The sequence below is a fragment of the Psittacula echo genome (assembly GCF_963264785.1).
Source record: "Psittacula echo genome assembly, chromosome: 6".
NCBI lineage: Eukaryota > Metazoa > Chordata > Aves > Psittaciformes > Psittacidae > Psittacula > Psittacula echo.
Genome location: NC_137743.1, coordinates 63,984,638 through 64,011,557, shown reverse-complemented (window position 1 = coordinate 64,011,557; position 26,920 = coordinate 63,984,638). Strand labels below are relative to the sequence as shown.

General features: G+C 41.0%; 1 protein-coding gene across 1 annotated transcript in view; it reads left to right on the top strand.

Moving 5' to 3' along the window:
- Window positions 1-19,654: 19,654 nt before the first annotated feature.
- COBLL1 (cordon-bleu WH2 repeat protein like 1) overlaps window positions 19,655-26,920 on the top strand; it is a gene marked incomplete at both ends in the record, with an annotated part of 91,930 nt that continues 84,664 nt past the window's right edge. The window contains 1 exon segment of the mRNA XM_080621591.1: window positions 19,655-19,728. Within this exon segment, the coding sequence (XP_080477717.1) occupies window positions 19,655-19,728 (74 nt within the window).

The following is a 26,920-nucleotide window of genomic DNA, read 5'->3' as shown; positions in this document are numbered from 1 at the left end:
ACGTGACGTATACATACACACACACACACACACACAGAAACCCCACTTACAACCAAACATATAAAAACCCAAAAAACCACCTGTGCATTCTTTGGAAAGGGGAAAATACATTTTAGAAACAGGACAAACTTGCAAAACAAGATAAAACACAGCATGCAAATAAACCAAGGAACAGATCTCTTGCTACTAAGCTCATTGTTACACTTACTCTTAAAAATAAACTTGCCATTAGTGTTTTAACAGATGCATCAGGGGAAAAAAGTAAAGATTTATCTGTTCTCTGTTAGGTTGCACATAAAAGGAAGGGCATTAATACAGGACTTTCCAAAAAGCATTTTCAGATAATCAGAGCTCTTGTAGTTGCTCTGTATACTCCTCAGTGCTTGGCATACCTGTAGCATCCATGAGAAGCATGTCTCTGCACTAGGTTTTCTGCTGTAAGCTACTGAGATTGCTGCATTTGCAGAAAAAATAAATACTGAAATATAAACTAGGATTCAAAACTGTATAAGCATTCATACAGTGTTATTTTCGTGGACCTTAAATATAGAATCATAGAATAGTTAGGTTTGGAAAGGACCTTAAGATCATCTAATTCCAACCCCCCTGCCATGGGCAGGGACAGCTCCCACTAAACCATGCCACCCAAGGTCTCATCCAAACTGGCCTTGAACACCTCCAGGGATGGAGCATTCACAGCCTCCCTGGGCAACCCATTCCAGTGCCTCACCACCCTCTCAGTAAAGAATTTCTTCCTTATATCCAATCTAAACTTCCCCTGTTTAAGTTTGAACCCGTTACCCCTTGTCCTGTCACTACAGTCCCTGATGAAGAGTCCATCCCCAGCATCCTTGTAGGCCCCCTTCAGATACTGGAAGACTGCTGAGGTCTCCACGCAGCCTTCTCTTCTCCAGACTTAATATCCTTGATAGACTGAGAATGAATCAGATCGAGTCCAAAGCCATATATATGGAGACTGACTTTCAAGTGTGCTGTAGGTATGAATAAGAAAAGAAAGGTATTTTTATAACTGCCTCTGTCACAATAATCCAGTTTGCAAGTTATATATGCGGTGACATGTCTTTGAACTCAAAGCTGATCAAACAGTTCTCTGCTCCTCAGTTCTTATTCTGCTGGCAGTTTAGGATCCTGTATGCAGTACACCTCTCATTGCTTTCTGAAATACAGGAGTGAAGTAATTTGTTCATGTTTTTAGTGAAAAGACAAGCACTGTAATGGTGTATATTGATTTTGTAGACTGTATGCTTTACCTGAACTTCCATGGCAGAGTTATGGACAAATACAAGCAAGTCCATGCAGCTAGAGTCTTTGAATGCAGCTCTGACTCTGTACTGCATATGAATTTAGAGCTACAGCTCATGTGCAGCTTGAAATCAAGGCCATTTGTTTGAGTGAATGTACCCTGAAGCAAGATGTCTTGGGCATGTTCTCATGGAAGCTCTCAGTAGCTGCTTTGGGAATAACAAGGATGATGGCAACTATTAAAATTAAGTATGGCTATAGATTTTTCTTTGTCACACGACCGTCCCTTTTGGTTTCAATTTCTAGTACTTTTGTTGCTTTGTTACTCTTGTTGCAGATGACATTTACTACACACCACATGGTGTCCATCAGTCCTCTTATTCCAGTAACAACTGTGTTTAAAGGCCTTGCTTCCTGCTCTGAATTCATAATAGTCTTCAAACAGTTTTATTCACATTCATCTTTGGCTAGGGGATGAGATCATTCTTCTCTTAAATTGAGTGGGTATATTTATATTTTTGTTGATCTCATCCACAGTAGACTTGGCCAATCAGAAAACCAGCATGGATGTGCTGCGATGGAGGTCATGGGGCTGAATGTCACAAAGAGTTCAGGCATACAATAGCTGCTGACTGCTATTTTCCTGTGAAGGATAGGGGATTGCTGTGACAGAGGCTCTGAAATCTCTGGCAACATGTAGCGGACAGACTGCAGTAGGATCAGAGCACGCCTATCAAAGCCTGGTGGTTTAGCATGTGTTTTGATAACAGCTTCAACAGAAAGCTATTTTCACCTGATGCTTGTGGGCTACCTAACATATGGTGTCCCCCACACTAAACTGACCCTTCAGGGAAATGCAGTATTGATTACCTCAAAACCTGGCTCTTGCAGTAGCCAGTAGAGACTTTAGAGAGAGAGGACTGGTCTCCTGATCAGAGGCCAAATGGCACAGAAGTGGTTATATCTACAATACAAATATATATCAGCTGGCCCTGGATGTCCCCTGGACAAAATAGAGTACTGCCCTGGCTCTAGGCATAATTTGTGTGTGCATGCATGTCTGTGTGTGAGATTTGTTTTTCAGCTCAAAATATTTAGAATGATGTGAAGGATATGCAGCAGCTATTGGGACTGGTGAAACACTCCCAGATAGCATTATACAGAGGGTATAGGAAAGAATACCAGCTAGTACAGTCACACCATGCCAAGAGTGTTGTAACTATTAAGCAGCATTGATGAACAAGGGTGCAGAGTTCAATCTTTCTCTATGTTTCTATATAATTCAGCAGTAGAGACACAGCCTGTTTTTATGACTGGTGAAAAGTCTGTGGTAGATTTATACCAATGGTATCAGGAGATTCCACTGTACCATTTGCAATTTTCAGATAATGTCAGAAGAGTCTAATAAGGGCTAATATAGACTTGTTTATTTAGAACCTGCTTCATAGACAAACTGAAATCAATCCCAGAATTACAGTGGTTTCTTGTTCTACCTGCAGAGGGCATTCATACTATTCAGTAGATCATTTCTCTCCACAGTGAATTCAGGGATTATTTTATGGTCATCTCAGTTAAGGGTACTTGTATCAGGAGCTTCGTGGCACTTGCTTTACTGAGCATACCTGCCTTCTGCGAAGAATCTGAGAACCTATAGCTGGCTATATATGAAAGAGTGAAAAATTGTGCTGGGAGCAGTTGTGATTCTGTGAGAAGAGTTAGAAGAGATGGTCAGATATTTTCTAAGCAAAAACACCATTTTATTTGCAGAACTTTTTCATGTTAATTATAAAGATTTTTAGTTTTATTATTAATTTGTAACCCTTTCCATTTTAATGGACTTTTACACTTAACTTGTGCATACTGATAATTTTTTTAACTCCTTTTCAATGAAGCTACTCCATAGAGCTTGCACTGACCTTGCAGAAAGCAGCTAAAGTTGCAAATATGAAAATTTTGGAAAAGATAATGAAATCCAGCTGAAGTGTAGAAAGACGGTATTTTATTTTCTTGGAACCAAGAAGCCTAAGAGGAAAAAAGCACTATATCAGGGCTATTAATCAAAATACTTTTCAGAGCATTTGTTTCAGTTTTAAATTTATTATGAACGTGATTATTGTTGCTTTCTTGAAAAAGGAGCATGCCCCTTTGGGAGGCTCAGGAAGTATCTTCATAAAGAATCTCCCCATCCTGGAAGTGGCCACGGCGCAGAATGTAGACTAGCTGGAAGAACAGGTCTGATAAATGGTAACCCAGGCCTATTGTATCATACAATGGCAACTGCTGAACAAACACTGGCAGGGCAGTATTAGTCTGCACAAGAGACAACCTGAAGCACAGAACAGTCCAGATCCTATTCATAAGATAGTTGTTGGTCCTTAGACGCCTCAGGAAGAGAAAATGATGGCTGTTAGAAAGTTAACAGTCTATTTCAGTTCAGAAGAGAGCTTTAAGAAACAGAAAAAGCGAGGAACAAGAGGAGTTTCTGCCTCTTTTTGAGACTAGTCATTCTACTTTTGGGCTTTCAAGGTTTTAAGACAATATTCTGAGGAAGTCTGTATTCATTATGTCAAAGTGACCGTGAAGTGTGCCACTGAGAATCCAGAGCATTGAGATGAGGGTAAGGTGCTTGTCAGGAAGGTCATCCTTGGCAGCACATGCACCTGTATTGTAGTCCACAGTATCGCTAGAACTGCAGTTTCCTTTCATGTAATAATCCAGTGTGTATTCATGAAACCGAGAGTGACTGAATGCTATATTCCAACTTCTAAGTGCCTGACAGCTCTCCCCTTGGATGCATATATTTCTGTAGTCTCTTTATACTGTCACAAGCTGCTTGACACACAACGTTCTCCTCTGAACTCTCATCAGCTCTCTGACAAAGCTTATTGACTATTCCGTAGTGGAACTTACATAATAAATATTTGAGCGCAATCACTGCAGATGGTGTGCTAAGACTTGCTGCTGCCAATCATATTTTTAATACAGAAGCCTTTCTGCTTATTCACACTTCCAGTAAAATAGTGTATGAGCCTTAACAATTTGAAAAGTGACTAGGGATACACTGATTGCCAGGTGAAAGAAATTCAGGAAAACTTTTCTTGCTGGCTGACACAGAGATCTCTTTCTATAGAATCCCCTCATCCTTACAATGAGCTCTATAACATTCTAGTAAATTAGGTTTATGATGCCTAGTGAATTTGTCTAGGTATGGGAATACAAAAAATACTCTTAAGTCTGCTGGGTCAGATATTGCTAAAGACATTAAATTGCAAGTTACCTGACTTTCATATGCCTGTGGGTAGTGAAAGGGAGGACAGGAGGAGTTGTTGGAACTTGCTCTTTGTTATAAGTTTGGCAGGGAATTCTACCCATTTTATTATTCTTCTTTTTTGTTTCCTGTAATGCAGATTAAACACGAATACTATTCAAGCAGGATGTGCTGGTCACATAGATCCTGAAGCAGATAAGTGAGATTTCTAGCAGAAGTGGGAAAAGGCATTACCACCCCATTCCTTTACCTCCACGTTCCATGGTGGCAGTTATGAAAAGTTTAATACATTAGTTTATAATTCCACTATTCCAAGAAGATCAGGTTTTTTATCATGCTTACTATGTAAATTTGAGGCCTGACTTCAGGGATGTTGAGCTGACTTTTACAAATCAGTAAAATCACTGTGGTTTTTCACTGGACAAGGTGAAACCTTTAATAATCTCTGGGAAGTTTATTTGGTCTTGACAAGACTTGTCACCTAAAAGTGCAAAAGGTAAAATATATATTAAAATCAGGTCCTGAAGTTTTCCTGTAATTTCCATCATGCTTTTTTTTGTACCTCAGTTTTATCAGCTACTAATTTTCTCCTTTAATAAATTAAATCCTTTCTGTTAATCTGTAACTGAAGTAGACTGTTTGCAAAAGAAATGCTACAGTTCTAATCAGATTGCTGTCTACTATGGCATTTTGCAATGTGTGATACTTGCTGCTATCTGGTGCAACCTGGAGAGATCTCTGGAAAAGCAGGTTTGCTGCATAAACACAAGGAGTAAGCTGTGTGGCATGGAAGGACTTGAGAAATACTATTTCACTTTTTTCTTCCCAGCATCAGGTTAAAGTTGCCATGACTTAAGCACATTTCAGATTGCTGGTATTCTCTGTCATATCATACTGACCCCAGATACCTTTTCTGTGCTGTACGCTTGTTTTTACCTGTATGATATTTGACTTACACAGTCGTAAGACAAGCTTTCAGATTTCAGTCTTTTTTTAAGGAACTGTATACAACTTAGGTTCCTGTTTGAATGGTTAGCTACACATAATTGCTACAGTACTTAAGAGAAGATTCTCTTCATAGTGACTGTGATAATGAATTCTGAACACTGCCCTCACTATCTCCCCATGTTCTATTTTGCTGAAGATTGCAAAGTGCTTCTTTACTTATCATAGGCCCCAGATGTCTAGGATTCTTTCATTGAAGTAACTTTCAGAATATATCTCATGATTTAATTTGGAGTTAAGAGAGAGACTCTGTAAAAACTAGAAAAATGGACGTGTAAAGATAGAACTTCAATATATTACAAAGCTGTTCCTCTGAAATCTGCCTCCTGGCTTTTTTTTCTCCCTCAGCACTATGGTTCAAATCTCTCTCTGAACTTAGAGAAAACTGGAATGTGTTCAAAAATGACACTGAAAGAGCCATCAGTTAGGGATGATCTCTGCAATGATCAGTAATTGTTATTGGTACCCTTCCAGGCACGTATATAGCACGATGGAAATCTTAGTACAAATTCTCTCAGAAGATAGCACGGCAGTTTCCAGCTGTCTGTCTCATGCAGGTGAACAGGCTTATAATTAAAGTCTCCATCGTAAACTACACACAAAAACCTGCTGTAAGCAGCATTAGGACTAAAAGTCTTAATAGAAGTATGCAAGATAGCATTACATCACGTATAAAGCAAGGTAATGTTGTCCACTATAATAAAATTTATTAAGAAAAAGAAAGGGGAAAAAAAGGTTTCCTCATATGTTTAAAAATAGTTTAAGACAATTCCCCTTCCTCATTACTCCCCATCTAAGTGATCCCTATCTAAGTCCTGTCTTTTACTTGCTTTTGTGCACTAACTTAAAGAGAAATGGGGACTTAAATGTCTCTGACCTTTGAAAAATTAGACTTCTTAGCCTGAATGGTAGGAAGAAGGTAAACCTTGAAAACTCACATTTGAACCTTGAAATATCAGGTACATTTGCACCTCTAAGAATCACAAAGGATATTGCCCTTGGTTGGAGTTCATCCAGGGTGTGCATTGGTGAATCAGTATGTTTTCTTTGTCGAAGTAATGCATTGTTTTACTGGAGAAGCAATATATGTTTCTATGCCTCCTTGACTCTTAGAATACAAGATTCACTTTTATTTGTTCTGCTTTCAACAGAACATATATTTAGTCTGTTTTGCAATTCATAAGCATCAGATTAACTGAATAAAGATGTATTCAGGTTAAGTATTAGTGATTTAAATCTTTGTGAACTAGAGTTTACTTGTCAGCTACAAGTTTATTCTGTATCACAGAATCATAGAATCATAGAATAGTTAGGGTTGGAAAGGACCTTAAGATCATCTAGTTCTAACCCCCCTGCCATGGGCAGGGACACCTCACACTAAACCATGTCACCCAAGGCTCTGTCCAACCTGGCCTTGAACACTGCCAGGGGTGGAGCATTCTGTAGTGAGGAATAATGTGGGTACCCAGACTGAGCCTTCTCGCAGACATGCGGCCGTGCAGGTCTCTGGCTGCAGTGAATGCCTGAGCCTGGCACTTGTATTGCAGGGAGCCAGTGACACCGCTTGTGTGCCGTGTGAGCAAATAAATGATCTGCTCAGGCAGGTGGTTGAACTGAGGGAGGAGGTAGAAAGGTTGAGAGCCATCAGAGAATGCGAAAGTGAAAAAGATTGGTGGAGCCACACCCTAAGGCAAGGGCAGAGGGAAGTGGTTGAACAAGTGATGGATCCCCTTCCCTCCAACCATCAGATAGAAGAAGTGAACTTAAGGGACAAGGAGGTATGGAGGGAGGTCTCTCCTCAGAGAGGTAAGCGAAAACCCTCGCAATCCCTTCCTCCCTCCCAGTTGCCCTTGAATAACAGGTATGAGGTCTTGGAACTACAGGGCCAGGTAAATGGAGATGGAGGGGTAGATCTATCTAGTGAGTCACCTAGGGCTTGTCACTCACCCCCATGCCTTAGAACTTCCTCAACCAAGAAGAAAAGAAGAGTAATTGTGGTGGGTGACTCCCTTCTGAGGGGAACAGAAGGGCCCATTTGTTGACCAGATCCATCCCACAGGGAAGTCTGCTGCCTACCTGGGGCTCAGATTAGAGATGTTAAAAGGAAACTCTCTGATCTGGTGCAGCCCTCTGACTACTATCCGCTGCTGGTTTTTCAGGTTGGCAGTGATGAAATTATTACAAGGAGGGCAAGGGCAATGAAGAGTGACTTCAGGGCCCTGGGACGGCTGGTTAGAGGGTCTGGAGCGCAAGTGGTGTTTGCCTCCATACCTGTTACAAGCAAGGGTGAAGAGATAAATAGGAAGAGTCTGCAGATTAATGTATGGCTACGTGACTGGTGCCAAAGGCAGGGGTTTGGGTTTTTCAATCATGGGCTGCTATATGAGACACCTGGTTTGCTGGTGGCAGATGGGATACACCAGTCCCAGAGGGGGGAAGGGTTTTTGGGACAGGAGTTAGCAGGGCTCATTGACAGGGCTTTAAACTAGATATGAAGGGGAAAGGGGAGATAATTGGGCCTGTTGGGGACAAGCCCAAGAGAAACATGCTAGGGCTTGAAGGATGGTGGACTAGGGAGGACTCTCAATCTATTGTTTCATTTGAGGGAAAGGATAGTTGTTTAGACCCTGTCCCGCAGGGGAAAAAGGGTACTAGGGCAAGAGTTAGCAGAGCTCACTCACAGAGCTTTAGGTTAGATTCAAAGTGCGAGGGGGTTGTAGCTGGGTTTGAACTAGTGGGGCATTGCTCTAGTATTAATGAAGACCAGAAGGCCTCCCGCCTCCCAAGGGTGCCATTCACATACTCTGCTCGCTCCCTGAAAGGCCTGTACACCAATGCACGCAGCATGGGGAATAAACAGGAGGAGTTAGAAGTCTGTGTGCGGTCTAAGGGTTATGATCTGGTGGCAATTACAGAGACATGGTGGGACAGCTCACATGACTGGAATGTGGTCATGGATGGCTATGTCCTTTTTAGGAAAGATAGGTCAGCAAAGCGAGGTGGTGGAGTTGCCCTTTATGTGAGAGAGTGACTAGAATGTATTGAGTTCTGTGCAGGGGCAGATGAGGGGCAAGTGGAAAGTCTGTGGGTATGAATTAAGGGACAGGCTGGTACGGGTGATACAGTTGTGGGGGTCTATTATAGACCTCGTGATCAGGACAAAGGAGTTGATGAGGCTTTCTACAGGCAACTAAAAGCAGCCTCGCAACTACATGCCTTGTTCCTCATGGGGGATTTTAACTACCCCGATATTTGCTGGAAGACTCACACAGCCAATCATTCACAGTCTAGGAGGTTCCTCCAGTGCATTGATGATAACTGCTTAATGCAAATGGTGGACAAACCAACTAGGAGAGGAGCGCTGCTGGATCTAGTACTCACCAACAAGGAGGGTCTGGTTGAAGTGGTGATGGTCAGTGGCAACCTTGGCTGCAGTGACCATGAGATGGTGGAGTTTAGGATCCTGTGTGGGAGGAATAGAATACCTAGCAAGGCCACAATTCTGAATTTCCAAAGGGCCAACTCTGGCCTCTTCAATCAATTGCTAAGGGAAGTCTCATGGGAAAGGGTACTAGGTGGTAAAGGGGCTCAGGATAGTTGGTCAGCATTCAAGGACATCAGGAAAAACTTCTTTAGTGTGAGAGTGACAGAGCACTGGAACAGGCTGCCCAGGGGGGTTGTGGAGTCTCCTACGTCGGAGATACTCAAGGCCCGGCTGGAGAAGTTCCTGTGTGATGTACTCTAGGTTACCCTGCTCTTGCAGGGGGGTTGGACTAGATGATCTTTTGAGGTCCCTTCCAACCCTTGGGATTCTGTGATTCTGTGATTCACAACTTCCCTGCGCAACCCATTCCAGTGCCTCACCACCCTCTCAGTAAAGAATTTCTTCCTTAGATCCAATCTAAACTTCCCCTGTTTAAGTTTTAATCCATTATCCCTTGTCTTATCACTACAGACCCTAATGAATAGTCCCTCCCCAGCATCCCTATAGCCCCCCTTCAGATACTGGAAGGCTGCTGTGAGGTCTCCATAGCATATGAAGGATCATAAGAAGGACTAAAAACCTGATATTTCATTGAAAATTATGGGCAAAAATAATGTCATTTTCTATTCAGTAATTTCAACCAAAAATTGCAGTAGTCCAGATAATTACATATAGTTGTCTCTGCCATCTCAGTTTGAAAGACTTAAATTCTGATTGACATTCCCTACCTTTCAGGTTTACATATGAATGATAACTGCTTGATGAAGCTCCATCCTGCTTTAGTTCTTTTCATACATTAAGAGAGTAACAAATCTGATTTCCTGACTCAGGCTTAGACAGTTGATCAGAACCATTGGAGCACAGACCTTGAAGAGTACCAGCATTAAACTCTCTCAGTCCTGACTAAGAATGAAGCTGTGGCAAAATTGGTACTGCACTATTCCTTATGGACTCTGCATTTTTTAATTTTTTTTTTCATTAGTGGCATGTGACATGGAAAAAAAGGTGGCTTGAAAAGAAAAAAGAAAAAAGGAATATTTTATAGGGATATTTTATTTGCTAGAAATTATGACAAATAGTTATACAGCCGAGCCTAATAGTCACTCTGATGTAGAAAGAACAGAGTGACTTAGAGATTAAAGCCTTAGTATGCATGGTTAACCATCTGTCCAGCCCAAGAACATTATTTTTACTTGTGCCATGAATCTGTTCCTATATCTTCACATTCCTTAATGTGTAGTCTGGCCTTGCTGGACATTTTTACCTCTTGGTTCTCTTTGTATCATCTCAGTCTTCATATCTTAAACTGAAAAAAATCATGTTTCCTTTTAATGTTGATAATCACAGTCGAAGTTTTAAAACAATTTCCTTTTGCCCTTCCAGGAATTTATCTCCTAAACCACTGTGCAGCTTTATCTCCTTGTTTTTTCATTCACTTTAAATGTTTTAAAAATCTTCTGCCCTTGGGCCAAGGATTTTCTGAAGTGCATCTTGAATTGCTTAAAACGGGTTATGCAGCGAGGTTCTGTCTGTAAAATCAAGAGACAAGAGTTAGTTCACTTCAAAAATGTTTGTGTGACTCAATTCAGATTGGTGCCATGTTGACCAGAGTCTACAGCTGCTTATTTCTCAAATACAGTTTTATGAGTAGCAAAATAAAAAAGAGTACAAAGCGTTTAGGGTGACTATTTCCCCTGTTTTCTTCTGCTTTTGCATCTGGGCAGTTCAACCCTGTTTCAAACTTTTCTCTTTAACTGTTTGGCCTAAATAGACTCTGATGCATTTAGTTAGCATATACATGCTTATCTTTGTGCATCTGTAACCTGGAATGAAGCCCAAGAACTTGTATTTGAGTATAATGAGCTGACTTTTAAAGTTCAACCAGGTCAATAAGCATTTCATTCACTGCTAGGGAGAGATAAAACATCTCCTTGTCCCAGTGCTGTCACTTTCACACACACTGGCCTCAGAGTTGTTAATAAGGCCATTCACCATCACTGTTTTACACAGAGCTTCTAAAGCCAATACCCAAGCAAAGCATTCAGCAGAGCTGTAATTTACCTTCTAACACCACCAAGCTGTCTTTACCAGCTCCTTGAATGCCTAATACTTGAAAGGTGTGGTGCATTACAATGTAAAAAATAAGACTGAAGGCAAAATCCTGAAATAATAATTACAGTAGGTTCAAAGAAACCACAGACATCTATAGCACTCCTTTACCTTTATTAAAAATCATGCCTTTCTATTTCAGACCTCCAAATATATCTCAAGAACCTCAGAGCATAAGAATGGCCTCTCTGTGTCAGATTGAATGTCTTATCTAGCCCAGCATCCTGTCTTAGACAATGTCCAAAAATGGATGTTGATGGAACATTATACACTTCCACAAGTATTCCTATCATCAAGCAATCTGTGGTTCAGGAACTTCCTGAGTCAGAGACAGTGCTTTGTATTTAATAACTCTTGATGGATTTCTTTCCCATTAACTTCCCTGTCTTCTCCAGGAAGAGACAGAAGAGAGAAAACTGGTGCACTTTTCATTTTCTAACCTTTATTTCTGGGGAAAATATTGGCTCCATTCCACAAAGTCAGAAATAGCTGTGGTGCTCTTATAGCAGCTGAGTAGCCTAGGGCTCAGTATAGAATGATGATGGCAATGTCACATCTGACATAAATGTGTGACAGTGGAGCTGCACATTGGGAGTGGAGTGGGACTGGCTGATGAATTCAAAATCTTTTTGCTGTATTTAGTTGGGGTTTCTTTCTTTTCAAAGGAGAAGGTTAACAGTACCTCCAATGAGCTACTTAAAAGTTGAATCTTCAGATCTTTTAATTGTGCAGTGGTACTGCTATGCATTGCACAGTCTTCTAAATCTGGTCTAATGCCCAAATCACATTGGTTGAATTAAGTGCATTTCTGTTTGCTGGTTTCATGTGGAGCATTTAAAGCTTTAGCTCAGCTTGCTTATTTTTTTACTTTAATAGAACTATCTGGACAACTTAATGCAACTTTTGTCTATGATTAGTATACAGTACTTAGCTAGAGTGAATTAATGTACAATAATAACCAATGTAAAATGCTGCATGTATACATAGTAATTAACATGTCAGAATTCTAAGCATCATAGTTGATTTTACACCGTAGTTATTTGTAAGACTGCTGCTTAATTACCATTTTTTGTTTACAGGGCAAATACAGTGATATATATACTGGTGCATACATACCAGAAAATATACTTATGCTGTCCTTGAGCTATCCTGTACTGTGTACTGCTACTAAGAATGGCTAAAGAGAGAAAGAATTTTGCTTCTCCAGGAAACCTGGCTCTGAAAAGGAGTTGTTAGCCTGTGCTGAGCTTCAGGCAGCTGCTAGTTTCAGTCTTTGACATGTCTGCACAAGCTGCATTGACTACACATAGATGCTCACTACCAAGGTAATTCTGTAAGGAGACACTGGCAAGCTGCAGAAAAGAAACATGAGTCAGAGCTGGGCTTTGAAAGGACTTGAAATTATTTATGCAAACTCAAACTCAGATCAGTAATAATTTTCAACTGAAGACCTCAAAGAATTTCTGCAACTGGTATTTCACCTCCCTCTGATGAGGCAAACACTAGGCATAAAGCCATATTATCCTAGTACACAGCCTTGAGCTGTGTAAAAACACGTCTCTGTTCATTCTTGCTTCTTAGAATCATAGTGATAAGTGATATAGTTGGAAAATGTATTTGAAAAGGTTGTGGGAATTGTCACAGTTGGTAAACTCTGCCAGGTACTCTGGCTGAAACCTTTATGTTAGTACCTGTTTGTGACTTTTATTCAAATATTTATTGGGGAAAAAAAAATAATCCATCTTACTGAAAGCTTAGACCACTCATAATTTCCGGATTTGTGAAGCAGCATATATGCCTACAATGTAACATAAATACTGCAGTGTTGTATTCTTGAAACTGCCACCATTTGAAGGTGGGATGAGCCTTTTTTCTTTGACAAACAGATTTTTTCCAGGTCCCTAGAATTTACTGTATGCACAGATGTGATCAGAATTATCCTGGATTTGTCTGTGCTGAACATTGCAGTACCATCCTTTGTTTAAAATAGACAGGATGAATACTTTTCTCTGGAGCAATGTTGTGGGGCCCATTCCAGTGGTAGGTCCCTAAAGCGTACCTGAATAAGAGCGCTGCACACAGAGCAGTGTCTCTTTCTTGTTAGCATTCCAGAGGAGGAGCACCTCTTTCCTCTCTCCTCCCCACTTATTCAGTTGTTTAATCAGAGTGTGCAGTTCATAACATCCGAGTTAAGTATTTAACTCTCTTCTACACTTAAAAGCATCTTAACATATGGCACTAGATTCCACCTAAATGTATGCAGTGCCTCAGAGGATGTCCAGAAAGCATGAGCCCTGTAGTTACCCAGGCTAGTTCTGAGCAGGCTAGCTGAAGTACCAAGAGATACAAATTTGTGCAGCATGAAGCTTCTCCTGGGCTAATACACCTTGCTTTCAAGATACAGTATAACCATAGCAATATAGATTTCAGGACCTAAGATAACTCCTCTATGACAGCTTACTACTGCTACATTTTCTGTATCTCTGATAACAAAATTCCCACATCTTTTGGATTTAAGTATATTTTTCTAATAGAAAAAGGAGATTATGTTTATTGTTATTGTACAGTAAGACATAAGCTAATGCATTACAAATCACTTGAACAAATATTATGAATGTATTTTTTTTCCAAATGTTTTTTTTTTTTCATAAATATTTTTAGTGGTTAGACTTTACAGACTGCAGTGTTGATGATTTTTGCACTGCACACTTTCTAGTTATATACATTCATAATTTGTACATTTACTGCATGATAGTAATTCAGTAGACTTGTAGTTTCTTCTAAACCCTAAGTAGGATTAACATTTAAATTCATTCTTATCTATCCTTCATTGCAACTACTGTGGTTAGTATGATTTGAAAGCATTAGATAAAGGTGTTTTAAAAAATAATTAATGTTGCAACAGGATGTACTTCAGGACATATGTGATTCTCTATATTAAATCAGTCACTACTCCACATCATTGAAGCTTTCTAATATTATTCAAGTGCAAAGTTACTCCACACAAATACCTCACTAATGGTTATTTTATGCATTTCCCAAAATACTGTTCAACAAACAAAGTAACTTACAAACCATGACATGTAATGTGGTAAAACAATCACCTCGATGATCCAAAGGCAAAAATAAAACACTAGCAGAGTAAAAACATAATGATAGCAATGGGAATGCATCGTGCTAATCTTAAATATGACCTAAAAGGACAATGTAACTCAAAAAAAGTAAATGTTTGAAACACATTAGGAGCAAAATATTTTTGGGACAGTATTAATGAAAGAAAAAAATACTTTTGGATCTAACCCTGTGTTTACTATTATATGTAGTGGCAGCTATTGCAAAAGTCCTCTATAAAAGACAAAAATGCCTTAGTCCTATATCTGACAGTATATGGGGTTCCTTTTCATAGCCTTACTTGTAGCTCACCTGTCTGGCCAAAGCACTAAACTGCCAACTGCATTGCTTACAGCTTAGAATAACGTGATCCATCTCCTTCTTAGAGTGAAACCTGTCTTTGTGTAGATATGACCTAGGTAGAAATTATTAAAATATTCCATTCTATTCTATTTTTTCTATTAAAAAAACCATAATGCAGTAGCCCTCCTGTAAACTGAATATAAATCCATCAACATATTGCATAGGATGTCTTTATGCTCAGATGTTTATCAAATCCATGTGTCAGTGCCCTGCTTAGTAAATCACTGATGCAAATATTGAGCCTACTCATTTTAAAACAGGTTTTATAATTTCCCATGTACTTAAAAATATAGCATCCACCTAGGCAGATGCCTTTTATTATTGTAATCAAATTTTCTTTTAAATCATCTGCTGGTGAACGTAGAGAATACAAGTAGTTGTGATATACAGTAGTGCTATCCCAGTTAATTAGCTGAGATTTTAGCAAATTGCATCATCTCCAGGCACTGAGGTTATTTAACATGAAAAATAGAAATACTAATTTTAACTTCTTTATGGTTATAACGTTTTACTATTTAGAAATGCTCCCTGAGCTCCTTACAAAAATGTGTTAACAAAATGCTTACTATTCCTCTTGTGTATTTATAGGTGAGATCATAGAATCATTTAGGTTGGAAAAGACCTTTAAGATCATTGAGTCCAATGTTAACCTAGCACTGCCAAGTCCACCACTAAAACATGTCCCTAGGTGCCACCTCCAGGGATGGTGACTCGAACGCTTCCTCGGGCAGCCTGTTCCAATGCCTGATAACCCCTTCCATGAAGACTTTTTTCCTAATATCCAATCTGAACCTCCCCTGGCACAACTTGAGGCCATCTCCCTTTGTCCTATCACTTGTTACTTCGGAGAAGAGAGAGACACCCTCCTAGCTACAACCTCCTTTTGAACAGTTGTAGAGAATGATAAAGTCTCCCCTGAGCCTCCTTTTCTCCAGGCTAAACAACCCCAGTTTCTCATCAGACTTGTTCTCTAGACCCTTCCCCAGCTTTGTTGCCCTTTGGACACACTCCAGCATCTCAGAGATGTCTTTTTTGTAGTGAGGGGCCCAAAACTGAACACAGAATTAGAGGTGGGGCCTCATCAGCGCTGAGTACAGGGAAATAGTGTTCTTCAATTAAGCACACAGTTTAGAGGGGCACACAATTTAGAGGGGCACACAAACCTGTCCCTGTGCATGCAGCAATACTTTCAGTGGCTGTATGCATGTGTGTGCATGCTTCCCAAAACCTCACCCACAGGCTGGAATGCAAACACAGAAAAGGCAACTGTTCAACAGGACGCAGTGTAAGTTCATTGCCTGCTCTGTAGAAAAAAATTACATACAGGTTTTCATTTAAACAAAAGCAAGAATCATATAATAAATTCTTTGTGTTATCTTTATGCCATAAGGGTAACCCCCCCAATTTTTATCATATCTGCTACACAGAATAAAACAGTTCACTTTTCTAATACATTCTAATTGTACATCATAAAATTAATTTAACAAGGAAAACACCCTTCCATTCCATATTTTATTTCACACCTATTTTGCACAATATTATTCAAAACAACAGCTCTGTGCTACAGTAATGTTTTTCTATGTACAAAACTGCATTAAGAGAGCATTCAGATTACATCCTTAAATCTTGATAGGTCCCTAATATGCAGTTATATATGAATAAATTTAAAAAGAAATAACTTGTAAACAGATCTTTGCAACAGTGAAAAATATTGTAAGACTCCTGTTGTCTGTTTAACATTTCTAATGGCTTTCACCACAGGCAATAACAGGCATACCTGTTTGAAAATCTGTTACATTTCTACAGCAGCTTTCATCCCAGAATATTTGTGTTCCACATTTCTGGCAACCTCTTGAACAGAGGAGAGCAACCACCAGCACTATCCTACTGTGTGGGTAAAGGCATGGAGATTTTCCTAAAGCCATCTAGGGACAACTCCTGATGTTACAAAAAATGCCATGGGATATTACTTTTTCAGAATAGGCAGGACTTTGTTTTTAGTAATTTAATTTGTATGAAAACACCATAGTTAGTAAGCTGCCTGGAACTCCCCATCTCCACCTAAGACAGAGGTTCTCTTTCAAAGAGCAATTGCAAATAACAGTTCTCACTACAAGCATAACTTGAAGGTTATACTAACAGATATCAGAACTAGGTAATAATCTGCAAACATTTATACTGAATATACAACGGCACCAAATATGTTCACCGAGTGCAGTGCAGGGCTACTTGTCATGGGGGCTAATGCCTCCAGATAAATGATTGTTTTAGCTCAAACCATAGACAAAAGCTTACATTCTTGGAGCTGTGCAATAATAACCTGCCACTTCATTAGCTGCTGCAATGGTATCTTCACAGATCAGAATGAAAAATCTAGGGAACTTTGCTTTAAATGTTTTTCTTTGGAAAATTCAAGAGGAGGCACAGGAATAGTGTGTTAATAATCCGCTTGGTATTCTCTGTTGCAGCCCTCTGTTTATTGTGTATGGGAGTTACATTTGCTTTATATGAACAACATTCTGAGTTCAGAACAAAGTCAGTAACTTTATAAAAATAGGGGGAAAAAAAAAGAGTATGTGGCTGTCAACATCTTTCGAAACTGGAGCACAGAACTGATTTTCTATTGTTAAAAAACCAAAAAGCCATAGTCACCCAGAACTTGTTTTTAAAAACAGATCTCTAGGACAAATCTTATCTCCAGTATCTCTTAAAACCAAACGATTTTAAGTCTAGTCATCATAAAACTGTCATTGCAGAACATGGCCTGCAGGCACTGAAGTTTAGAGCCTACAGTGTTTCTAGTGATTAGTATTTCAGACATGCTTAGTTAACAACCGAGATTTGAATAAGAGAAGTGGTAGTGTAATTAAATAAGCATAACCTCCCCCCTCTTAAGTGAGGTTGGCATTATTCAGTGAACTGCTTTTTTAGATAATTCTCCAATCTCTTGAAGATTGCCACCACTAACAATTTTTTAGGTTATTTCTCTGCTGTCACTTTCCTCCCTGGCTTTACTGATTTTCTACTATTAGCTCATGCGAGCTACTCAATAGACTGCAATCTTCAAGACATTAGTACTTGCCAAAAGAATTAGACTATAGCATATACTGGTTTTCAAATGACATTTTAAAGACAATGGTACAACAGTTTCCTACCTGCTGGTGGTCCAGCAAAGTTTATTAGAAGAGATGACATCACACCTACATGTAATTATTCTAATATACAATCAGCTACGATGGTCTTCAGTTCAGTCGAACCAGCACTGTAACGCTGAAGTCATCTGACACCTTTGCAACAAGGGGGTTTCACTACCATTTAGAAAATGGCGTCACCTAATGGTTTTGCCCAAGAAGTAGCTGTTTGGAAACATGAAGTTCTTTTGTACTTGAACTGAGGCTACACATTGAATGCAGAAAGTTTACCCTGCTCTGACTGCAGGAACAGGCAACATACAAAGGAATTTGTCAGCCTTCATCCTAACCTAGGAAGTGGCCAAACAATTTGAGGAGCCTGAGAAAAGAAAGTGGACTGTCAAAAGAGAGGATGGGTCAGAGACTTACATAAGGTCTTCAGTGGGTTTGTTCTCGAGTTTCTTCTTACTGATCAACTCGTTGAACACTGACTCTTTGCACCATGGAAAATCCATCTGACTCATCAGTGGTTAAATTTTTGGTTTAAGAAACGTACACAGGTTCATGGGGCGTGCCCAGTAATGGTATGTGGTTATTCAGGGTGTGAACAACCTCTGCAGTATGCCAAAACAGGCAACGTCAGGGTTATTTCAACTATTGAACAAGCAGAAAATAAAAGTAGAAGAAAATCTTTAATAAAGAAACACAATACAAATAAGAAGGGCATACAGGGAGAAGCATCATATTATTAAACTGCCATATCTGCATTATACTATATACAATAGTATACTAGGAACTGTCCATATTATGAAAAATATTAGCATAGAATGGTCAATTACAATAATTTTTCCAGATATGTAATCCTAGAACTGGTCAGGAAAAGGACATTACTAGAATGCAATGTTCTACTTTTTCCCGATGGAATAAAAACCAAAAAAAGGTATAAATGTTCTGTCATTGGCTGTTTTTAACCTTCTGTTAAGCACTGGCCAAAATACTGCCTGCATGAAGAGTTGTATATATGTGACTGTGCCACTGTATCACCTCCTGATCCCACGGCACAGCCGGAAAGGCGCTCTGTGCCCACACGGGTGGGTAGCATGCACTGCCAGATCTGATCGTTAGGTATGGCAAAGGAGCAGCTTGTCACACGGGAAGGGGTGAACTGCTGTCATGCTCAAAAAGCGAGCTGAAGATCGAGCCGAAACCGCTCTAACACCGGCAGTTAGCCCCCAGTGACACGGATGGGTCACGCTGTGCTGCGGCCGGCTCGGCGGCCCCAGGCACAGCCGCCGGCTAGGGAATACGGAGTGGGATTGAGCTCCGGGGCAACTTCATCGCACACACCCGGGGCAAGTCCCGCCGCGCACGACGACGGGCACACGGTGCGCTAGCTTTGATCCCCGAGCAGAATGGCTTTGCCTGAGGGCGCCGGAGCCCAGAGCAGGGTCTGATCACAGCTGGTCCGGCTGTCCCCACCTGTAGGGGTTTCGCCCCGCGCCCTGGTGGCTGGAATGGGGAAGGGCCCAGCCCGAGGCAGCCACCGGGACGCTCTGCTCGGGGAGAGGAAAATTCCAGCCGCGAGGAGCGGCCCTGCCCCTCCTGGCAGCCGCGGCCGGGCCGAGTCCCCGCACCGGCCGGGCGGCAGGGGGGAGAGCCGGGTGCCGTGTGTGTGGAGGCGGGTGGGCGGGAGAGGGAGGGAGGAGCTGGGACGGGAACAGGGAGCCTCTGTTCCTGCGCGGGTGGCGGAGCGTGGACGGTTCCGCGGTTCAAGTTTCTGGCCGCGAAGTTTCCTTTACTTTTGTGTCTTTGCCCCCTCCGCCCAAGGTGTGGTTCAGCGAGCAGCCGCCCTGGTGCAGGCAGCCTAGCCGAGCTGTGTCCGCGGCCGGCGCCCCATGGCCGTGCTGTAAACAGCGGGGAATGCCTGGGCTCTGGGGCAAGGCGGTGCTGGGGGCGGCAGAGCGGGACCGTCTTCCTCGGCCCGCCCCGAGCAGGTGAGGCGGGCAGCCGTGGCGCTGTGCGGGCGGACCCAGCGTTTGCACCCGCCCTGCCCTCGAGAGCCGACCGGCGCTCACTCAGTCCCACCGGCATGGACGGCCGCGCTCCTCAGGCGGCCGCCCCACCGCCCGCAGGGTAAGCAGCGCTGGCCGCACGGGTTGGGAGGCCCGGGGGGGCGGCCGGCGGGGACCCGTCGTCATGCCGGGCCGTGTGTAGGGCCAGGTGAGGTGAGGTGCGAGAGGGCAGCTCGGGGCGGGGTCCGGCCTTTGGGACGCAAGCGGGGCGAGAGACGGCTTCGGCGGCGGAGGGAGCGGGGCGGAAGCTCCGTATGGGACCGCAGCGCCCGGCCGAGCCCTGCTGGGAGGCGGAGGCAGATGGAGTAGCGCGACCGTTAAACGGTTGCCGGCGCGGCGGGAGCAGCGTTCCTCCGCCTCGACGGCATTTGGGCCTCTGGGAACGGGCTGCGGGACTAGGCCGTCCGGTCGCCGGCGCTCTTCGTGATCGGGATCGGCTCCTCGGGCAAATCTCTTAACGCAGGTCGTCAGCTGGGCCGTCTGAGAGGTGCGCCTATGCCGGCGTTCAGTTGTCCGTGTGAAAGTGCAGCGTGGGAGAGCTGGGCGCTCCTCGGCTTTTTGGGAACTGCCCGCACTGGAAGAGAAACAGCAAATAAACAATCAGCATCTGTTGGGAGAAGTAAAAGGGTTGGTTTGTTTGTTTTTGAATGCTAGGCTGCTCTGATGAACTGCTTATAATCTGTCAGCGTAACGTTAAATAATGCGTTTTTAAATCTGAGATCAGGAGGAGGATGGCTTTCTGTTGAGTTAAGCAATAAGGTGTGTTTGAATTGATTCACTCAATAACTTCAGTAGGAGGAATTTGAGAGATTAAAAACACTGCCAAGTCTGCTTGAGTTATCTGTAAATAGAAGGGAAAAGACTTTCTTGAAGCTTCCGTATTATATGCAGAAATGGATTATTTGTATTTCTGACCAAGTGAATACAGGATAAACAGGTGCAGCTGGTGGTAATTTGCTGTAGTATTTGCAGTAGCAATCACATGAGTTTTAAGTCATAGCTGTGGTGAATATGGAAGACTCATAGAGGATGGGTCTTTATTCACTTAGAGCCTTGTGGTAATTCCATGTTTATGTGTGGCCACTGAGAAATTAAGTTTATATTGTTAATCAATGTAGATGGTATAAGGGCAGTGTAGGTAATCACTGCAATTTTTTAGACTTTGGGTATGTAAGCACAGTTGAAAGTACCGAATGTAGGGCAATACAGCATGATACCAGTTTAGGAACTAACTAAAACAGTGTATCTGGAAGGTCTTCAGTTTTACTTGTGGGCAGGAGCATGGAAACATGCAAAAAGGCACAGTTAACACTTTGGTTGCTCTGACAGTTTCTCTAGGTTGTCACCTGCCATAAAGCTGTTGGTTATAAGGATTTTGGCTGCCGCTTGACTTACCTACGTCATGAAAAGTAGTCTGTTCCTTTAATGTGACTTCAAGCATCTGTCAGCATTCACATCTCAGTTTTGAAAAACACGTAGCTAACAGCAGTGCTCATTTTCGTTAGCCCTGCAGATATATTTTTCAGGCCTTTTATCAGCTGTTATCCCGCATAATTTGGTACTTAGGAAATCAATTTACCATTCCTTTCTTGTTACAACAAGAATTCTTTACTGGCAGACTTAATTATTTCCTGAAGATGGTCTAATTTGCTCATCCAAATGCCGGATTTGGGGGGGGGGAAAAACTGGATATACCAGCAAAAATGGCAACTCCCAGTTTACAGAAAATGATCCTTAGATATGTGTTTGAATAGCAAGCAGTACTGCAGTTTTCTCTCTGAGACGATGGGAAAAATTGTGCAATCTGCAAAGAATTTCAGTTGAAATAGCAATTTTCTTTAAATGTAATACCAAATAATGTGATAACAGCATTGTATCTCTGCTTGTCCAGCCAGGTGGAGAATGTTGTTTGTTAATCTGCAGCTGAAAACTATTGACCAGTAAATGTGTTCTTAAATTGCTGTTTGAAGTTACATGGTGTAATAACTGGTAACTCTTCATAGTTTAGAAAGTTCTTATGCTAACTGCCAAGAAGGCTAGAGGCCTTAAAGGTGTTTTGTGAGTTTTCAAGCATTGATGTTTATTTAGCCTTGGAACTTCTATGTGACTTAATAATCAGTGGCTCTTCAATATAGAATTTTGTTATCAGTTCTGTGGGGACAAGCTTTGGGAAAGTATACTGTGGGTACATCCTAGAAGACAACTTTTTTTGCATGCAGGATTATGCTTTTCTTGAAATAACTGAAAAATTGTTTATTAAAACTGGTTCTGGATAAAAATACGTGCTTGAATTTGGAGAAGAATATGCCAGTGCTTATTGTCACTGTACTGTCAAGGTAACAATATTTAAAAACAGCCTCTGCTGGATTTTCTTTTTTTAATATGGTGAATAGAAGGTGTGCCCAGTAACTGGCTGGAATTTTTGGAATATGGTGAATAGGAGGTGTGTCCAGTAACTGACTGGACATGACAAGTAGTTTCTTCTGGCAGAAGAAACTTGGCTAGACCTACTTTAGAGGCATTTTATAGCTCATCTATTTCGCCCTGAATCTGAGCAGCACTCATGACAGTGTGCTCCTGCCAGGCCAGTTGACACAGCCTGCTCCTGTTCATCACGGAGCTGAATATGTTTTGTGTATTGGCTATGTTACAGGATGATAGGAAAATGTGTGTTTTAATGCTTTAAAAAAGAAAAGTGTCTGTGGTTGGTATCCACCTCTTGAACACAGGTTTCCTGCTGTTGCTGGATAGTAATCCTGTACCCTGGAATAAATTAATGTTTACATTGCCAAGTAGATTTCACTAGTTGACACAGCTCTTTACCATGAAGAACTGTACCATAAGTTAATATGCTGTTAAAATTTTGGAGCAAATGTGAATTTCAGTAAACAGAAGATTTTCTTTTGCAATACTAAAATGCGCATTGAGGTCCACTTTCAATTTCTAATCAGTTTCTGATAATTTTACATTATTTCATTTATTCCCTTAAATAATATTTAAAGCTATGTACTTACTTTCAGAATAACTTTCTGACCTGCTTTACCTAAACAAAATCCCTTTGTTTTTTCATTTTCTTTTTGTGTGTCTAATGAAAATATACTGAGGAGATACAGCTGCTCTCCAGGGGCTGAAGATAGAGATGGTTGTATTGGAAACAGGTGGGCAAAGCCAAACAGACTTGTAGTTAATTTACTGGAGAAACACCCCTCACGTCTTCATGCTCTCATTCCCCGGTTGCTTGGCCTAGTGAATGTATTTAAAAAGTTTAATAAGAGGGACAGGTGACAAGTCTTTTTCCCATGGTTAGAGCTGTCTCAGGAAGTGAGAGATGTTTTCAGAAAGAACAAGAAATGTAACTTTTCCCTTGTGTGTGTAACCACTGAGCTTTTATCAAATCGTTTCAATCAGATTACGAATCTCTGGAGACATCAGCTGTGGCTCAGTGTTGAGAAGTGTCTGGCATCAAGCTTAGAATACCGATTAGAGCTCTCTTCCTCTCTTTCACAGTCGTTTGGGCTAGTTCACAACATAGCCATAGGTTTGTTCAAGTATAAATTAAAGTCTTGCCTGTTGTGAAGTGAGGGATGGGACAGAAAGTGTGGCAACAGCTTCAAAACAAGCATTGTATTGCCAAGCCACAGCAGCAGACTGTGAGGTGTGTGTGTGTGTGAATTTGCTGCATTGGTAAAATTTAGGTCAGGACTGAAACTGCATTTTTATTTTCAGTGAATTGGCTGTTGCTATTGCTCTATATACTACATTATTGTATACACATATTTATCAATAAATGCAAGACCTTTTGTGCTTGTGCTACTAAATGGTAGCGCTATCTAGGATCAAAAGTTAGACTGGCATGCATTTTACAAATAGTCCAGGCTTAGGTGTGCTTTATCCCTTAGACTAAGGACTTCAAGATAAGTAGTTCATTTTTTCTCACCCCTGTGACCCTGATGAAGATCAGCTGATTGAGCAATAACAAAATGGAAAGAACTTTGGGAATTAATGATCACAGAGCTTGCTGGATGTTTGAAGCAGGGAGTTAACTACTTTGTGGGTGGATGCCCATCAGGAGCCACTTGAATGCTAATCATTCCAGGGGCTAATTTGCCAGCTGAGTTCTGAACATACATGTAATATTTGTTGAGGTGATTATGTTGTTCTTTTTGATGTATTTGTTTTAACCAAGGCATTGGCAAATAGTTGCATGAGACAGTGGTGCTATGAACTGAACGTTGTATTTAAAATCTGGTTTGATTACTGAAACTTCATAAAGTCTGAAGTCAGCCAAGTGCCTATGGAGTAGTCAGTGGTAACGTTCACTGTTGGAGTGTGTTGCTGTGGGAATGAGATCAAGGAAACAGAGGGTTGAGGAATGTGGATACTAGGGTGAAAAAATGTGTGGGAGGGTAATACACAAATAGAGAAATCAGCAGAAATTCAAAGCTTTGTCCAAGTGTGGTGGTATTCCATGAAAAGGAAAAGCGAGAGCTAGTTAGTGAGGTACCAAACACATGTGAGGGGAGAAAGTGCTTGCATCTGGAAGGTGTCTCAGTGTTATCTTAGGGTAGATTCCTTTCTATTGTTATGGATTTTTTATTAATTTTTTTGTTGTTGTTGTTGAACTTTAAAGGAGGAGATTACAGTGCGTATGTAAACCTGAAGATCACTGTTTGTGTTGAGTAGGTGCATCTGTGTTGGATGGAAGAAGAAGAGAACCTGTTGCAGGGAACTAAAAGCTTAGATTCCAGAGGAAAGGGAAGATCTTTACAGATTCCTGTAATCTGACAGATAAATTAACTTGCTAGTAATATTTTAATGTCACAAATTCACTGTTTCTCCTGTAATCTGGTAACATCTAAATAGGTCACCCTTCATGAAGTCCAGTACTGTTTCTGACTTCCTTGGCTGTAGCTTGGAAGAAAGTTTCTAACTCTGCAAGTTTTTCTAGCTTGACTGCTGTTGTTTCTAGCTGTCGCTGTTACAGTTTTATGTGTGCTAGGAAGCAGCAGATGCCAAATTTTTCAACCAGCCATTGGAGTTGTAACAATGTTAGCCTGCTCAACTATTTTTTCTTCTCTAGAAATTAACAAGTCAATTTGATGAGTTGTTCTGTTAATGTAGTGGATACACTATGCTGGGTGTTCTCTTTTATGGCTGCTTGCAAGTTGAAACAGATATAATCCTGTGCTTTCTTTTCTTTTTACCTGGCTCTCACTTGCTTCCCCAACTGCTGACCTGCTGCTCTGACTTAAGGTCACGTAGCTGTCTGCTGTTTGAGGAAGAGTTGCTTTTCACTGTGAGTGTTTGCAGTCACTGTGTGCAGCTCTAAAGCTCAGAGTTGATGTCAGGGCATTAGAGGGTGACAAGAAGCCAAAATGTTGGCTTCTAGACTCCTGTGGAGTTCTGTGGCCGTGCCCAGCATTAGCACAATGAAGAGGAAACCGACTGTGCAGCGTTCGACAATGGAGAGTTCAAGGGGGAAAACCACCCCTGCTGTTTTGAGCTGTAACAAGCAATTAAAAACTTGAGGTTTCACCTGAATTCTCTCATAAGGTCCCACAATTAAAAATGCAACTCTTTGTATGAAAGTAAACTTAAACGTTTGCTAATTGGAGTTCCAGCAGATGTGTAAAAAATCTGCATGGTGTTGGGCTACTGGGTAAAAATGCTTTTTCTTTTTTTTTTTTTTTTTTTTTTATAGTTTAAGAAACTGGGGGGCGGTGGGGTGGGGATTATGCGTTAGAAGTGAAATACCATGTGAATCTTTACAGAACTGAGAGTGTCTGGATTTGTGTTTTATTTGCTAGGAGGTTATCCAGTTCAGAAGGGCATGTACATTGATGTGTATCTTTTGTGGCTGTAAACGATCAAAGTGCTGTAGGTGGTTAAAGGATGGATCCCTGATCTATGTAATGTTTCCCTGGAAAGCTTGCATGTATGTCGACTGTGCTACAAGACTAGAGTTGTCAGGATTGCTATTTTCAGTTAAAGAAAATAGAGCACATGAGTATTTTTAGCTAGGCATAAGCTTTCTTCTGTGAGAAAGCACTGGTTTTGCTGGAAGCTTTAGTTCTGCAGTGGTTTTCATTGAAGAAATAGCTTCCAAGCTGAACTTTCTGAGCTGTATTTTAAAAATCTTTTCTGCACATTTCCGTCAATTTTATTTCTGTTCTGGAAATAAAGCTACTTGGTTTGGAAGACATAGATCAATCTTATTTTAAAATAGACAAACAAACAGACTTCTTCCCAAAGCAGTGCAGACAATTGCTCTATGCTAAAGGTGAAATGTTGTGAGCTTGAATTTTTCTGAGATACCAGTAATGGTACAGTTTGGGTTTTTTGCTTCTACATCTATCCTACAAAGTGATACTGTCTTAATTAAAAAAAACCCAACCAAACAACAAAACACAACAAAAAACAACCAAAACCCACCAGCACTCTGTCTCAAAATAACAGCATTAGAAATGTGGCCATTTTTCTTTAAAATCAAATTGTCTTTCAGTTTAATATGCCTGAATATTGCTTTATTGTTTTTAAAATCTTGTTGTTTTCATAGGCCTTGGTTTCCTGTTCAGAATTAATTTTCCTTTTAGCATTTTAGCTGGCTTTAATGTCAGGCCTTCAGGTGGATTTTCTTCCACAGACAAAGTGACAAAGTCTCTGTACATGGGTTTTTAGCAGGTAACTTTTAAATGTTTTGATTCTCCCCTTCCCACCCCTCCAATAGTTTCATGTGCTGGATGCTTTGCTGTATAACCTGAGTTATGTTCAAGGACATGGGACCATGAGTAGGGTAGCAATGGAAACCGTGTTACTAGTGCCCAGATACTTTTGATGTGTATGTATCCAGGTAATTAGAAGGGCATATTTTTGTCATTTACTCTTTTACTATGTGTTTAAGTATTGTATTGCTCTTGACTTTTGTAAAACCTAGTGCAGTCCTTCTGTACTGTCAAACCAGATGAACAAAACAACTAGACATAATACTGTGGGTAGAAGATAATCTACTGACGTATCTATTGTTTAACTGTTCTTAGGATAGCAGTGTTGAAATCATTTTTTTACTTGGAGGAACAAAAACCAATGTTTTGTGTCTGGATCTAGTAAAAAAAAA